This window comes from Chaetura pelagica, unplaced genomic scaffold (genome assembly GCF_000747805.2).
Source record: "Chaetura pelagica isolate M959 unplaced genomic scaffold, ChaPel_1.0 scaffold297, whole genome shotgun sequence".
NCBI lineage: Eukaryota > Metazoa > Chordata > Aves > Apodiformes > Apodidae > Chaetura > Chaetura pelagica.
This window is the reverse complement of record NW_009953965.1, coordinates 248,865-266,469: the sequence shown is the minus strand read 5'-3', so window position 1 is coordinate 266,469 and position 17,605 is coordinate 248,865. Positions and strand designations below refer to the sequence as shown.

The window sequence follows — 17,605 nt, the reverse complement described above, 5'->3', positions numbered from 1 at the left end:
ATCTGAAAGGGCTTTTCCAGCCTTGGAGATGATTCTGTGAAAACATGTTGAGATCTGTGCCAGGTGCTGTTTCCCTTCACGAAAAGGTGCTCGGGAAATGCTCCACATCCCTCCAGGGAAGGACGGGAGGGGAAAAGGTGAAGCATTATCCAACTGAAAACCTCCCATCCAGCACTGGGAAGGACAAGGCATGATCTCCTCACTCTCTCCATCACCTCTGCTCCTATGGACACATCCTTAGAATGCCCCAAATTCCCCTTCTGCAGAGCTGCTGGTGATGAAGGGGTTTTCCAGTGTAGGAGCTGAATGAGGAGAGCAGGAACCAAGGAGAATGTTGGAGGAGCAGAAATGCAGCCAACCTCCACCATGAGCCACTCTGCAGAGAAACAAAAATCCTTCTCCTCAGCACTTCAACAGTTTTCCCCAGCTTATTTTTTCCCAGGAAATGTGTGCAATGGTTGGTCCAGAGGTCTGGAGATGGTCCACAGGTCCTTCTGCAGGTCCAGCAATGGGGCACAACATCACTACATCCCTCTGAAACACCTTCCTACCAGGAACTCCATTACAGGAGTGAGATTGGAGTCATCATTGGATAATTTATATGATAAGGAAGAAGGAGCTGATGATAAAAGATGAGGATAAAATCCTACTGTGTGGTTTTGGGAGCAAAGCCAGGGACTCATCCATCTGCATGACCAGAGATGCAAATCCCAGTTGCCACCCCAGCTGGAGCATTTGGTGACTCACAAGGAACACCAATCCCACCCAAACCCATGGAGAGCAGCAGGGGAATAACTCTCCTGCTCAGTGACTTGGAACCAGCTCAGAGCACATGTGAGGAAAAGCAGAGCAAGTGCTTCCTACCTGGCTCATCCTCTGACTCATCTTCACCCTTCTCCACTTTGCAGCTTTGGTGACCAGGGGATGGTGAGGACTGGAGAGAGATGAAGGAGGGCAGCTTTTGCAGCCAGCTGGTTGGTGAGGTGCCTCTCTCTTTCTTAACCTTCACCTCTGGCTCCACGTTGGAGGGTCCAGGAATTTCTCCATCATCATGGAGCTGAGCTGGATCATCCCTGAAGGAGGCAAAAAAACAAGGGAAAATACAATGATCCCTCTTGGCAACATGTGCATCCGTTCCTCCTTCCCTACAAAGAGCAAGGAGCAGATATTCTGCACCTGGTTCACACAGGGGGCATGAGCTAGGAGTCATTCCAAGGCTCTTCTGACCCTTGGGATAAGTTTGGAGCTGACTGAGCACTCGTCCCCCTCTGCTACCTTACAAGGTAGGACAAGGATGAGGCCCAGGACCAAGAACATAGACCAGACTGGCACAGCTCCCAGTTCCCACCTTCCCCTCCATGTCTTGCTTCTAAGAGCCATGGAGGAGCCAAGCATCCAAGTCAGGATTTTCTCCTCCCTCTAACAAGGATTTTTAGCTTTAATTCCATGGAAATGTAGTCGTTTTGCAGGCAAGGCTTGGGAATGAGAGCAGAAGAAGGCAAGGATGTGCCAAGCTCAAGAAAATCTGTCTCCCTGTGGGGACAATGACCAAGGCATCCCTCTGCTTGTGGGCTCCATCCCAGCACCCAAAAGCATCATCTTTGTCCAGAGAGAGGTCAGAGAACTTCCAAGGATTAACCAAGAAACCAGCCCAACATCAAAAGGCTTTACAAAACCTGTTGTATCTCCATCTCTGCTTCTTCAGGCAGTGAGTGGGAAGCCCCTTCATGCCATGCTGAGGGCTCAGCTCTGCTCTCCACCATGGATTTGGAGAGAGGAAGAAGGACGATGGTTTCCCTTTTCCCACAGGGCTATGGATAAACTGTGTCCACTTTTGGTGGTGGAGTCTTCATCAGGACTCCTGCATCATCCAGGAAGAAGATCTACAAAAGCCTCAGAGATACCTGGAGATGATGAAGCCCTGGATGGCACATATCTAAGGGTGAAGACACCCACACTCCAACAGCAAACTGGGTTGCAAGACCCTCTCCATCAGTCTGAAGACCTCTTCCTTGCCCAACCCTACTGCCCATGGTGGCTCAATCAAGAAGGCACCACAGTGACCCACATCAGCAACACCTTAAAATAAACCAGCAGATGGACAGAGACACATCTGGAAGAGGAAACATCCAGAGCAGGTTAGAAAGAAAACGTGAAGAGCAGCAAAGTTGAGTTTCTTCTGCTCTTTCCCACCTGTTTGTCTCCTCCTTGACCCGTCTCCACTTGGAGAGGGGCTCATTGCGGTCCCCATCCTCTTCCTCTCTTGAGTGACGCTTCTTCTGTGGGTGCAGCAGCTTGCACCAGGCACCCCTGGGGCAAACACCCTTCTTGGCAAAGTCGGGGCAAACCAGCGTGTGCTTCTTCTTGCACTGTGAGGGAAACAAGAGAGCTATGTCAGGAAAGGCAGGGAGAACCTGGAGAGGAGAACAGGGTCTCAGAGGTGGGTTCCTTCAAGTGGCACCAACACGTTGCTAAGGGAAGAGAAGGATCCCATGACAAATCATAGAATCACAGCATGGTTTGGGTTGCAAGGGACATTAAAGATCACCTAGTTCCAACCCCCCTGCATGGGCAGGGACACCTCCCACTAGATCAGGTTGCTCAAGGCCCCATCCAACCTGGTCTTGAAGACCTCCAGGGGTGGGGCATCCACAACCTCCTTGGACAACCAGTTCCAGCATCTCACCACCCTCACAGCAAAGAACTTTTTCCTAATGTCCAACCTGAATCTCCCCTCTTTCAGCTTCAGACCATTGCCCCTTGTCCTCTCACTACACACCCGTGTCAAAAGCCCTACCCCAGCTTTCTTGTAGGCCCCTTCAGGTATTGGAAAGTTGCTATAAGGTCACCATGGAGCCTTCCCTTCTCTAGGCTGAACAATCCCAATTTCCTCAGCCTGTTTTCATAGGGGAGGTGCTCCAGCTCTCTGATCATCTTGGTGGCCTCCTCTGGACACACTCAAGGAGTTCTATGTTCTTCTTATGTTGGAGATTCCAGAACTGGACACAGGATACTATTAGGAAATATTGAGTCTCCTCTGGGAGATGCCAAGCACTTCACCACAACTTTCCAAGAGTCTCATTTTAAGGATCCAAATAACCAAAGTCTCAACAGCAATGATCTACCTCCAAGGTGGTGATGCTGGGAGGTCCCACTGGTTTCAGAGAGGAGACAGGACTTTCCTGTTCCAGACATGCTTGGGACGTGGGAAGGAGCATGGGAGAACAGAAAGGAAGCATGTTCCTTTTTGGACTTCTTGTGGAACTACTGCCTGGACCAGCCTCCTCCTTCAGGTGGTCCACAGGTGGAGACCAACCCAGTCTACTTAGGAAGGAGCTTGGCTAATGTTCTCCTATCCAAGAAGGCATAGCATGGTCACAACACTGTCAAAACAATGGCATCAAGATGTTCACTCCTCTAAGTGTTTCTGTGCTCCCAGCCCAGCATTTTGGTGGCTCCCAGCAGCAATTCTCACAGCCACCCCCACAGTGAGAGGGAGACATTGGAAGTGCTCCACAGCTTCCCCAGGACAGGGCTTTCTGCTGGTAAATGGCTTTTTTTTTTTGGCAGTGGTAATGGCAGGAAGAGGTGAACAGGGCAGAGGAGAAGCCTTCAGCTGTGATTTCTACATGGGTGGCTGGGAATTTTGGTTGGGGACAAGGAGAAAGAACCACGTCTCCCTAATCTCCAACTGTTCCCGAGCCCATGACACTACCACCCAGTAACCCAGAGAGCTCATCCCAGTGTATCCCAAGGGATGAAGGGTGGGAGAAAGGTCCTGGAGCCCTGCTCAGTCCCACAATGTCCAAGGAGACCCATTCTCATCAAGGATGCACCCTCCAAGCTGATCACAGAATCATAGGGGTTGGAAGGGACCTCAAAAGATCACCCAGTCCAACCCCCCTGCCAGAGCAGGGTCACCCAGAGCACATCACACAGGAACGTGTCCAGGTGGGTTTGAATGTCTCCAGAGAAGGAGACTCCACAACCCACCATCAAGCTGATGAACCCACCTTGCCTCTCACAGGCCACCACAACACCCATGGCAAGACACAACCCACCACACACGGCACAACCAAGGGTCCACAACACCAGGACCCATTCTCCTGTTCACCTTCTCCACCAGCAAAGAGACAGCCTACTTTTTGCCCCCAAGAGCTCATTCCAGGCTTGGATGCCCCACACTGCAAAACCTCCTTGCTACAGGGTAGCACAGAGTTTGTTCAGATTTTGCATGTGTTTTGGGGAAAAATCCATGGAAGGAGAAACACAGTGAGGGTTCCAGCATGACCATTTCTGAGAGTTCCAGCATGACCAGTTCTGAGGGTTCCAGCATGACCAGTTCTGAGGGTTCCAGCAGGACCATTTCTGAGGGTTCCAACATGATCATTTTTTGCCTGTTTACAAAAATGCAGCTTCCTAAGGCCTTGGGATGTAGATGAGCTCCTGCCCTTTTAATGCAACTCGACTCTGGGGGTGTAGGACCAGCTCCCCACGCTGACCTTTGGGATGAAGTGGCAGCCCTGCTGAGCCATGGGAGCTTTCTCCTCTCCATGGGAGCTCTCTCCTCAAAAGGGCAGAAGGGTTTGGCAGATCTGCTGCCCGAGGCAGGGCTGAAGTTGGCAGCTGGAGCAAGGAGCTCATCTGCTGGAGGTTGGGGAAGAGGTTGAGCAGCAGGAGGGCTGAGGATCCAGATGGACACATGGATGTTGGCTCAATGGGGGGGACAGCACAGCAACAGCGCCACTTTTCCACTGAAAATTCATTTAAAAACCCAGTTCCTATGATTTTCTCTCTCTGTTTGAGGGATCTTCAACAGCAAGTAAGTCTACAACCCAAGGGGCAACCTGGAAATCTCCAAACAGGACCCAAGCTCAGCCACTACTCCAAAGTCCTATGCTTCATAGAATCAGAACAGTTTGGGTCAAAAGGGACCTTTCAAGACCATCTAGTCCAACTCCTCTGCCATGGATATGGACACAGGCAAGTTGGCCTGATGGCACATCAGATCTACTGCCTGCCAGAAGGTTTCTAGCCCACCAGCACCTCCAGATCTCCATCCATGTGATGATGGCAACACCCTGCAAGCCTCCTATTAATTATTAACCTGCCTTAAGTTAATTACTGCTAATTATTGGCAGGGTGGCAGCTCTTTAGAGCCTCTGCCCAAGGATGTGAGATCTGCTTGTGTATAGAGTCATAAAAAAGTTTTGGCTGCAAAACAGCCCAAATCCTCTAAGATCATCCAGTCCAACTGCTACCCCAGCCCCACCAAGGCCACCCCTGCCCCATGTCCCTCAGCACCACATCTACATGGCTTTGAAAACCCTCCAGGGATGGGGACTCCACCTCTGCTCTGGGCAGCCTCTGCCAGGGTCTGACAACCATTTGGGGAAGAAGTTGCTCCTAATATCCAATCTAAACCTCCTCTGGTGCAACTTGAGCCCATTTCTTCTCGTCCTATCGCTTGTTCCCTGGGAGAAGAGACTCACTCTCCTTGCTCCAACCTCCTTTCAGGCAGTTGCAGAGACCAAGAAGGTCTCCTCTCAGCCTCATTTTCTCCAGACTAAACAACCCCAGTTCCTTCAGCCGTTCCTCCTCAGACTCGTGCTCTTGTGCACAGCAGTTACCAGCACAAAATGGATTTGGGAATGGGAAGAGCAAGAAAAAAAGACCCTGGCCTCAAAAAGCTGGATGCTCTGCAGTCAGTGGTGATGCTGCAGTGCTGAGGAATGATATTTTGGGGTAGGGGGGAAGCCAAGAAATGCAGCTTCCAAGGGACTGGTTACAAATCCCTGCTGCGAGATGGTCCCACGGTCCCAGCTGGGGACCAATCTGAGCCCACTGTGGCACTAGATCCCATGTATTGGCTCCACAGCAAAAAGATACTTAATAAAGAAAACAAACTGCCTGCCACTAATCCCAGGGCCATGTCCTCAGCTCAAGTTTCTAATGGCTTTTCCACCCCACTCTTCCGTAACGTCCCATCCATCACTGCTGCTTCAGGACTGGGATGGTCAGGTTGGAATTACCTCCCTGCCAGGCTCGGTGGCTGGAAAAGCCCCTTTCTGTTTATTTACAGCAGCTTCTTCTGCTCTTGCCCTGCTGGAGCAACCAGCTGGTTGGGGCTGGGTTGCTGGAAGGTGGTTTGCTGCTCACCACGTGTCAGCCGGGGTGAAGCTGAGAGGGGCTGCGGGTGTGACCTTGCACTTGGGGGGCCATCTGATCCCTTCCACCTGTCGAGGTGGCTAATTATGGCCCACAGGTTGGACCATAAAAAGAGAAGAAACCCTCTTGTCCCTTCCAACAGAGACAACAGAAAACTCACAGCAGCCTTCAACACCTTGGGGAGAAACCTCCCAGCTCCATCACGTGCTGATGAGGTCGCTCATCATCCCGCTGATGCTGTTCCCATCCTGGTCTCCTTGTTCTGGGGTTTCCTTTGCAGCCTGTCCAGAGGAGACCAGCAGTGGTGCCTGGTGCTGAGACAGGTCTGGGCTGGCAGCCCCTGTGGCTGGGACTTCTCCCTGGCTGCCAAGGCAGCTTTGGGTGAAGTTCAAGTCACCGCTAACGACCCACAAAGCCTTAAATGGCCCAACCAGGGGGAGCGGGAGAGGGACGAGCAGGTTTGCAGGGCACAACCTTCTTTAGCACAGACCTGGCAAAGGAGGAGGCAGCAACTGGTGCAAGGTCCCAGCTGAGCCTTGGGAATGACATTAATTAACATTTTCCATGACCAAGCTTGGCAGGAGGTAGCAGAGGGCGGGGGAAGGCAAAGCTGGGTTACTGGGCCGATGAACAACTGCCCACTGACCTTACGGGGTGGGAATGAGAGATCCCATCCAGCCTGGAATTCCTCGCTCTGCTCTACCAGCCATTTGCCCAGGTTGAACTTCTCAAGTATCTCCAGGCTTCTCTCACCTCCCTGCTCAATCCCCCCTTTCCTAGCCCCGGGGGATGACAGGTGACAAGGGGCCAGCAAAACAGACAACGTGCTGGAACATCTTCCCATCTCATTGAACCCGTGTCCATCTCCACACCCATCGTGATGGACACAAACCCAGAGCACTGTAGTGATGCAAGCACCAAGCAAACCTTCTGAAAAAAAAAAAAGGGAGCACTAAAAGCACAAATTAATCCTCCAAGTGCCTCAACTCAAGTCCTTTTCTAGTTTTGAAAGCCTCCTGCCCATCCACGCAGCTTCACCAGTGATTCCAGGTGGCCCCATCACTGAGCAGCAGGATTAACTGGCTGGATTGATGTCAGGCTGTTTTAATGTCCCTCTTACCCACCACATCTCAGCACTAAGTGGCTGTTGGGAAGCTATCACTGGAGCTCTTTTCTGATGCTGCTCTGAACTGACAGCCAGTAAATAGCTTTTTTTTTTGATGGCTTTTTTTTATAATTGGGTGCAGATGGAAGCAGCCTTAAAAAAAATTAAATAAATAAATCCAGCTCCCTGGCATTAAAACCTGGAGGATGATACATCCCAATATCATCCAGGCTGCAGGAATAATGATGGAGGAATTTAGTCAATGCAATTAAACTAAGGAATTGGCTTCAAGATGGGTTTCTGGCCCCAAAGCAGAGTTTGGTGTCCTGACGAGGAAGAAATGACTTTTCATGGCCTTCTCCAAATGCTCCCTAGGATCTGGGATCTACCAAATGCTCTCCAGGATCTACTGCAAAGCTGTGAACCCTCTTCCTTTGGGACTTTTGGGCAATAAAACAGCATTTCAGCTAAAATACCTCTAGATCTGGAGCAAGAATGGGATGGCATTTCTAAAATGTCTGGGAACACCACATTTTAGAGGCTGCAAAATAGCTGGGAGGGACTGAAACACGCAAGGAAAAGCCTTGGTCCCTGTGGTTTCCATTCCCCCAGAGTGGTCCAGCCCAAATAGAAATGTCCTAAGGGATGAGGCTCTAGTGTATGAACCCTGGAGGACACTACTTGCCACTGGTTTCCACTTGGACATTGAGCCATTGACTGTAACTCTTTGGATCCATCCAGAAGGTGAATCCTCAACCTGGCACTCACCACAGAACCACAGAATTGTTCTGGTTGGAAAAGACCTTCAAGATCATCACGTCCAGCCATAACCTAACTCTACCAACCATTAATCTAACTCTACCAAGTCCAATGCTTAAACCATGTTCCTAAGCACCATATCTATACACCTCTTAAGCACCTCCAGGGATGGAGATTCAACCACCTCCCTGGGCAGCCTGTTCCAGTGTTTTATTACTCTTCCAGTGAGGAAGTTTATTCTAATATCTAATTGAAACCTCCTCTGGCACAACTTGAGCCCATTCCTCTTGTCCTAAGGTGCCCTTGCTGTGTGGCAACCCCTATATCCATCAGAGACCCTCACAAGCTCATCCCTCACACCCTAAAGCCACAATGGAACCAGTTTCAGGTGGATAATCCATCAATGGTAAGTGCCAACCCCAAATCATCACCACTGGGTATGGAGCAAGCCAGACACCCACCAAACATCCCCAACAGCATCATCTGCATCAGGGATGACAAGGATTTCCACCAAATGTGTGACTCCAGGTGGCTCAGGGAAGGTGTCACCTCATGGGACACAGGGATTGTCTGAGAACAGAGACCAGATGGGAACAAAGGGACATTCCAGTGTGGGAAGCAAAGATGAAATCTGCTCTTCTTTGTGCTCATCTGGACAGAAGTTCAAGTTGAAATCAAGAACTCTCTGCCTCATCAGTACAGTCCCACTTCGTAGCTGTGATTCAGCAACTGCCTTGCCCCTCAACTTCCTCATGTTCAGGTTTGGTGACGTGCCTCCTTCTGCAGAGATATTAAAGCACCAGGGGAAAAAAATGACAGACCAGTGTTTATCTAAGCACTACTATCAACTAGCCCAGGCTATTAAGCAGTTTGAGTTTGCCCTGATAAGCAAGATCTTTAATGGAAGCATCTGAATGCTGGTGAAGATGCTACAGTTAAATTAAAGGAGCAATAAGAACCTCATTATGCCATTACAGAGTACGGTAAATAAGATGCAACTGGAAACCCACAAAGATTTCCACAGTGATAGAGGAGCAGGACTGGGCATGGAAGAAATCTGATTGGTTTTAAACCTCCTCTGTGAGCTAGGGAGCATTTTCAGCAGAAAGCTCTGATCACCAGTATGGGATTTCTCCTTTATTTGTCACCTAGAGGAGATGTACGAGGACTCAACGTCCCCAGAGAGCCAATGGGACACACTCGGATGGATCTCAGCCTGCTCCAATCCAGCCTGGCCATCATTAGTGACCTCACAGAATCACAGAATCACCTCCAAGGCTGGAAAAGACCTTTCAGACCATCAAGTCCAACCTACAACCAGCACCACCACATCTCCAGACCATGGCACCAAGTGCCACCTCCAGCTTTTCCTTGAACACCTCCAGGGATGGTGACTCCAACATTTCCTGGGAAGTCCATCCCAATGTCTGATCACCCTCTCCATGAGGAAGTGCTTCCTGATATCCAACCTAAACCTCCCCTGGAGCAGCTTCAGGCCAGGCCCTCTCATCCTGTCACTGGTTGCCTGGAAAAAGAGCCCAACCCTACCTGACCACAACCTCCCTTCAGGTAGTTGAAGAGAGTGAGAAGGTCCCCCCTGAGTCTCCTCCAGGCTAAACAACCCCAGCTCCCTCAGCCTTTCCCTATAAGACTTTCCCTCTGGTCCCTTCCCCAGCCTCGTTGTCTCCCCTAGACCTGCTGCAGCACCTCAAGGTCCTTCTTGCATGAGGGGCCCAGAAATGCACCCAGGATTCAAGGTGAGGCCTCCCCAGTGCTGAGCACAGGAGGAGAATCACCTCCCTGCTCCTGCTGGCCACACCATTCCTGATACAAGCCAGGATGCCACTGGCCTCCTGGGCCACCTGGGCACACTGCTGGCTCATCTTCAACCAGCTGTCACCCAGTGCTCCCAGTTCCCTCCCTGCTGGGCTGCTCTCCAGCCACACTTCCCACAGTCTGTAGCTCTGCCTGGGGTTATTGATGCCAGACTCATTCAATCTAAGTCTACCTTTTCCTTTTCTTTAATAAAGATTTTACTTACTAATCAGTTTGTTGACTGAAGATTTCTGCTACACATTATAGGAAAAAAAACCAACCAGCCACAACAAATCAAGCAGGCAGCTCTAGCACCCAGAAAACATCTGTCAACCAGAGTCAAAATTAAAGATAAACTAAATGAAGTTGCTTTTGCAGTTGATTTTCATACAGCTGCAAGGCACCATAAAAAAGCTACTAAAGGCAGTGCTCACCATCAGCTGTTTCTGAATGCTGGGAGAAGGTGATCCACAAACCCCTTGTTCTGGGTTGCCCCACTGCCCAGGAGTTGCCCCCAGTGTCACCCAGACATGCCTGCATACACCAAAAATCATGGAATTATGGAATCAGAGAATCACAGAATCCCAGGGGCTGGAAGGGACCTGGAAAGATCACCCAGCCCAACCCCCCTGCCAGAGCAGGGGCACCCAGAGCACATCACACAGGAACGTGGCCAGGGGGGTTTTAATGTCTCCAGAGAAGGAGACTCCACAGCCTCTCTGGGCAGCCTGGCCCAGGGCTCTGTCACTCCCACAGGAAAGCTGTTCTTCCTGAGATTCACATGGAACCTCCTTTGCTCCAGTTTGCACCCATTGCCCCTTGTCCTGTCACTGGACATCACTGCACAAAGCCTGGCTCTGTCCCCCTGACACTCACCCTTCACATATTTGTGACCATGAATGAGGTTGCCCCTCAGTCTCCTCTTCTCCAAGCCAAACAGACCCAGCTCCCTCAGCCTTTCCTCAGCAGGGAGATGTTCCACTCCATCATCTTTGTGGCCCCATGGTTTATGTTGGAAGGGACATTAATATCATCTAGTTCCCAACCCCCTGCATGGGCAGGGACACCTCCCACCAGCCCAGGCTGCTCCAAGCCCCATCCAACCTGCCCTTCAACACTGCCAGGGATGGGGCAGCCACAGCTTCTCAGGGAAACCTCTTCCAGTGTCTCACCACCCTCAAAGGAAATTATTTCTTCCTAATTTCTCATCTAAATCCCCAGTTTCACTTTGAAACTGTTCCCCCTCATCCTATCATTAAATGCCCCTGTTACTCTCTTCAGCAGGTAAGTTGAGGCCCACTCAGCACACCATGAACCCACAGCTGGTACAGGTAGATACAAGGCTACTGTCCACTAAAATAGCACTGAAAACTCCTGTCAATCCAACCTGACACAATTTGGGTCAAAAGGAGATGAAGGAGCCATGCCCAGGAAGCTCTCCATGCCACAGCTGCTCTGGCACTAGGAAAAATTTGCCAATGCATCCACCTGGAAAATTCCTGTCCTTTGTCCCTGCTTGCATGTTGACATCCTACCTGAGAAACCTGGAGAGGGCTTGTAACCTCTAAACCCAGCCCCACACAAAGCTTCATGCACACAACCTGTTTCTGTACCTAAGACCAAGTGCTTCTACCCCATCCTCCATCTGAGCCCAGCACAGCTGCAGGCAAGACAGAGATAAATTTAAGCCTTAAGTGGCTCTTTCTCTCTCACAAGTGAGATAAGGGGGAGGAGATGCTTTCATGCCACACCTCCTCATCGTGCTCTCCTGCTGGAACTGTATAAAATGGATCATCTCTTCAGAAGAAGCAATTTGCTGATGTCCAGACCTTAGTGTCCAACCTTCATAAATGCAGGTGGTTAAAGCTGTTTGAGGTTTGATTCTTCTAGTAGAAGCTGAAGTGAGTTTTAGCCCTGGCACAGGATAAGTTCAGTGACAAGGAGGCACAGAGCAGGTTGTTGAGGCTCTTATAGGATCATGTGAGTCATCTTTAGAGATTTCACCAAGCTAGAAAAGTGTTATGTCCATAAGCAGCAAAATCACACAAGTCTTTCTCCTCTTCCTCATCTCCATCCTTTGACCAGCTCACTAGTTTCACTGATTAACAACTTTAATGATCTTCCTCCCCCCAGTTGCCTTGTGGGCAGCTCTTCATGGTGTTGAGAGGTCCATCACCTCTTCCCCTCTACTCAGGTGAGGTGAGATCCTGCACAGCTACAAGATCCTGTCCTGCCCTACTCAGCCCTGGGAGTGTATCCCACCACCACCAGCTCTCTCTGAATCAAAGTGGAAAGGAAACTGGAGTCAGCTGTGATAGGATCATAAAAGGAATAACATGGAGGTACAGCCAAGATACTGAAAACTTGGGATGGCTCAAAACTTCTCCTTCCTTGTATCCCTCCCTGTGCTAATGCCAAGAGGTTTTATATTAAGACTTCTTACACTTCAAACAGCCCCCCTGGCAGCTGGGCAAGGAGGAGCTTCTCAGCTTGATTAGGTCTAATTCAGCATAACAACATCCTGGAGTTTGGAGATGAGCATTTCAAAGCAGGAAATGTGCTCCTGCCATGGCTGGTTCTCTCCAGGTACCAGTTCTGGGGTGACTTCAAAGAAGAATCATCTGCATTTGAAAACTCTTAGTCAGTCTCAAATTAAAAGCCTGGGATCTGCACACGAAAGAACTGCTTAAGGTCTCACACAGTATCTGAAGGGTTTCCAGGAGAGGAGTAAACTTTTGCTGACCCACTGATGTGATGCTGAAAACCCACAGGTATGAGGCTGCCCCCCAGAAAACTGATCTGGAAGAAACTTGGCCTCAAAACTCTCTCGACGCTACCACACCTGGATGGAAAGGGGAAGGCTGTTTCCAAGTTGGGGTGCTTCCCTTCACAACACATCCAAAACCTCTCCCAGGTTCTCTCTGGCCATGGCCAGTACCAGTGTTGGAGGGACGAGACCAAGGACTGGTCTGGGCCTTCAGGATTTCCACAGCCAGAAGATGTTTAACAATCCTCAGTGGACTTTTCATCAAGAGCTTTGTGCTTCCCTCCAAAGGAGAGACTGGAGCTCCCACAGGGCAGCAATGAGCACAGAGCAGCTCCCATCCCACCACTAACCCAACCACAGCAGTGGGGACCTCAGGGACAAAGGAGCCCACCCAATCAGAACAGCATGGAGAAGCAAGAAATAATTCTTGAAGGACTTATACACAGCTTAATAACTCACTGGGATTCTTATACTTGATAGACCAAAGAAGCTTCTGTCATTAAGGACCTCCAAGCTTTTTGCTGTCACAAAGTCTCTTGACGTTGTGTGAAGAGGAAAGACAGTGTCCCTCAGCTCCACACCATGTGGGACAGGTGTTGTTGTGGCCACCATGACCACCTGGGATCCATGAGAAACAGTAGGCTGGAACATCTCTCCTAGGAAGAAAGGCTGAGAGAGCTTGGGTTGAAGAGAAGGGTCTGGGAGAACCTTATACAGAAAAGGGCTTTTATGAAAGATGAAGAGGGACTTTTTCCAGCAGCCTGTAGTGACAAGATGAGGAGAACTGGCTTTCAGCTGAAATAAGGCAGGGTTAGATTGGACATGAGGAACAAATTTATTATGATGAGCATGGTGAGACACTGGAACAGGTTTCCCAGAGAAGCTGTGGCTGCCCCATCATTAAAAGTGTTCAAGGTCAAGGATGGGGCTTGGAGCAACCTGGTCTGGTGGGAGATGTCCCTGCCCATGGCAGGGGAGTTGCACTAGATGATCTTGAAAGGACCCTTCCAACCCAAACCACTTGATGATTCGATGGAAGATGAAGGTGGAGGGTAATGACAGAGCTGGGAATGAGCCAGCAACTCCCTGGATGAAGGTGCCCAGGTTGGTTCCTCAAGAACTTCATGTGCTCTAGGAAAAGACAAGTTGGTTGGGGCCAACCTGAGACCAAAGGAGGGGAAAAAAAAAAAGACCCAGAAAGACCAACACCTGATAGCTATGGGCAGTGAGAAGAAAAATGCTCTTTTACCTAGCAGGCAACAAAACCCAGCTGAGAACATGAGATATGAACAGCATGGACCTTCACCTTTCTGTGATAAGAGATGAAGGGGAACAAGGTCTCCAGGCTGTCGCTCTCCATTGCGAACCAAAAGAAAACCCCCAAGATATTGAACTGTCAGCTGCAGCTAACACAGATCATGTGGCTTTTCCTAAAGAAACGTGGTCCATTTCACGTAACAGACACAAGAAATAAGTTTATGGTGGGAACCTGTTGACACTTCCACCAGAAGAAGAGAAAATGAACAACCCAACGCATCATCAGGCTGGAGAAACACGAACGAGAACAAAGCACCAACTAAGGAAAAGTCCCTGTGTTTGAATTTTCTGCAGAAAATTCAGCTGCTGCTGTAACAAACACCCCACCCCACGCTGGGGAGGCAAAGTTTTGTTCCCAAGGAAGCAGCAGTTCCTCAGGCAGCACTTGCTGACCTGCCTTGCCCCTGGTAGCAGGGGTGTTGTCTATATTTTCATAGAAGTGTTGTACGGGTTGGGCAGGGAGGGACCTTCAAGATCACCTAGTTCTATAACCCCCTTGCATGGGCAGGGACACCTCCCAGCAGCCCAGGCTGCTCCAAGCCCCATCCAACCTGCCCTTCAACACTGCCAGGGATGGGGCAGCCACAGCTTCTCTGGGCAACCTGGGCCAGGGTCTCACCACCCTCACAGCCCAGAATTTCTTCCGAATATCTCAGTTCCCCCTCTGCCAGCTGGAAACCCTTCTTCCTGCTCCCATCCCTCCCTGCCCTTGTCCCAAGTCCCTCCCCAGCTTTCCTGGAGCCCCTTCAGGCCCTGGAAGGTGCTCTCAGGTCTCCCTGGAGCCTTCTCTTCTCCAGGCTGAACCCCCCAACTCTCCCAGCCTGTCTTCATAGGAGATGCTATGTGCATAAGGTGCAAATCAGAATTCTGGTGAAAAGCTGTTGGCCAAGCAACTCAGTAAGACCAAAGAGATGGATTTTAGGAGACCAATGGACAATTCCAGAGGAAATCCAGCAGGCCCCTGGCCCAGGCTGCCCAGGGAAGCTGTGGCTGCCCCATCCCTGGAAGTGTTCAAGGGCAGGTTGGATGGAGCTTGGAGCAACATGGCCTGATGGCAGGTGTCCCTGCCCACGCAGGGAGAACTAAATGATCTTTAAGGTCCCTCCCAACTCAATGATTCCATGACCCTATGGATGGGGCTGGCTGTGCTGGTTGGGGTTCCCCAGGAGCAACGAGTTCCCGGCAAGCACCGGAGCACAGAGCCCCGGCTTCCCCGTGATTTATTCCAGTGCATTTCCCTGTGCCTTTTCACTGTAGCCTCATTGTTTAATCTCACCATGTCTTACTGCTTAACAGTCCCCACGGGAGAACAATTTACCCACAGGCTTCAAGGCAGCTGATGGAAACAATATGAGGAGCGGTATTTAATGCCGCGCGCTCGTTAATGGACACCATGGGGGAAAAGCTTATTTAATACCAAACAATTTTACAGATGCAGCAGTTAAGAGGGGACTCACTTGCCTTTGCTCTGACGTGCTGTGAGGGCTGGAGGAGTCCAACACCAAAACCTACCCTAGCCACAAGTCTTCCAAATACATTATTCCCCCAAAAGGTCATTCTTTGTAAGGCGAAGCTCCTTGGGGTCGTCTACGGATGGAACACACTTGCTGAAATTCCTCAGTGGGTGTCCCCTCCCTGGAGGTGTTCAAGGGCAGGTTGTGCAGCCTGGTCTAGTGGGAGGTGTCCCTGCTCATAGCAGGGAGGTTGGATCTTGGTGATTTTAAAGTCCCTTCAAACCTTAACCATCCATGATTCCCAGGTCCAAGTTCTCAGTCATGCAGGGATCTCATTCCAGAGTTATCCATCAAGTATTAAACCAGCAGCCCAACATGCAAAGCATGTCAACACCCTACAAGCTCCTTTGAACCAGGTATTATTTAATATTATTTCATATTATTTTGTTCATTTCATATTTCTGCATTATTTAATATTATTTTCATTGTTTCATCTTATTTTGTATTAATTCGTATTAGTTGGGTGTCATTTCTGGAGCCAAGCAATGAGAGAGGCTTGGCAGAGAAACTGCCTCTTGGGCAAGCCAAACATCCTCCCTCCAGGCTCATCACTGGCCATGTCATCCACTCATGACAGCATCATCTCCTGCTTCTTCCTAGCCCCAAGGGACATGCCACCGTGGCTTCACTTGATGGGTCTACATCATCCTTTGTGCCCACCAGTCTCATCCCATCCTCTCCCAGGGAACTCATGCACCAGAGGTGCAGACAAGTACAGGATTAGGAATGGGGAACCAGAGAGGAGTTTTTACCAAAGAACAGCTCATGAAAACATCTTCAGAAACCCCTGAGGAGCACCTGCAAGAGACCTCATTTCTCCCTGTCTTCCCACTTCCCCCTTTGGGCTTCCTCCAGTGCAGGTGACCAGCCCAGAGAGACCAACCCTACCCAAGAGTGACCACTTCAGTGTTGAAGAAGGTCAGAGAACTTCAGGCAAGGTGTTAGGGAGATTTCCATTGTGGGCATCACTTTGCAGCTTGAGCTAAGACATGGATGGTGCTATGTTTAGAGATGACTCAAGCTGCAGAAGTATTTGGAGCCATATTTTCACCAAGCTGAATTTGTAGGCTCCTCTGCTTCCCTTGGAGAAACTGCAGGTCCCCACAGAGTGGAGAAACTTCCCAACCCATTACTGAAGTATGGGTGAGGATGCTGGAAATGAAAGTTCTGGCTCTGCTACCAGTTCCCTCCTGGACAAAATTAGTATTGGGAGTAACTCCCTAACGAAGGACGTGGTCACACTCTTGTAGAAAAGCTGTCCCCTCTCCCCAAAAGTGAAGGGACCTTTCCCCTCTACAGTCTACTTTCCTGAAAAAGGGATTTAGGAATGCAAAATTAAAGCTTTCTCATTTATTTTAAGTTCCTGATGAAGTCAGAGCAGGGCAGTCCCAGCATCTTTTGTATGAAGAGCTCCTGCAGTTGGAGATACAGCCCATGGGATGGGTCAAAGGCCAATCTTCCTGGCCTGAGCATCATGCAAGACATCTAGAAAGTACTTAAGAGGTGACACTGCCAGAGACACATCATAAATTATGGGTAATAATGAATATTTTTTTATTAAAAATCAGAAATGGTGCTTCTTCAAAGGAGAGGAAAATGCAACTGGGAGAAGTGCCCAGTGTGACAAACCCCAGCACAAAAAAACCTAAATCCCCAATTACTGGGCATCCTCATTTGAGTTTATTCTTGATTTTCTCCTCTAAGGATGTTGTCCCTTAAGGAGTCTGTACTAGGACCAGTGCTGTTGAATGTCTACATCAACAACAGAGACAGAGGGATCAAGGGCACCCTCAGCAAGTTTGCAGATGACACCAAGCTGGGTGGTGCAGTCCACATGCCAGAGGGATGGGATGTTACCCAGAAGGACCTGGCCAAGAGAAGTGGGCCCATTTGAGCATCAATAAGGCCAAGTGCAAGGTCCTGGCACCTGGGTAGGGGCAGTCCTCATTATTAATACAGGGATGATGTCATAGAGAGCAGCCCTGGAGACAGGGATTTGGGGGTTCTGCTGGATGAAAAGCTGGACATGAGTCCACAACATGTGGTGGAGCCCAGAGGGCCAGTTGCATCTTGGGCTGCATCAAAAGAAGTGTGGCCAGCAGATGAATGGAAGTGATTCTGTCCCTCTGTTCTGCTCCTGTGAGACCCCACCTGGAGTCC

General features: G+C 49.9%; 1 protein-coding gene across 1 annotated transcript in view; it reads right to left on the bottom strand.

Moving 5' to 3' along the window:
* Nucleotides 1-237: 237 nt before the first annotated feature.
* ZC3H3 (zinc finger CCCH-type containing 3) overlaps nt 238-17,605 on the bottom strand; it is a 177,559-nt gene continuing 160,191 nt past the window's right edge. The window contains exons 10-12 of the mRNA XM_010002150.1: nt 2,194-2,369; nt 865-1,073; nt 238-302 (exon numbers count right to left, since the gene is read on the bottom strand). Of these exons, the coding sequence (XP_010000452.1) occupies nt 238-302; nt 865-1,073; nt 2,194-2,369 (450 nt within the window). The remainder of the gene's footprint in view (nt 303-864; nt 1,074-2,193; nt 2,370-17,605) is intronic.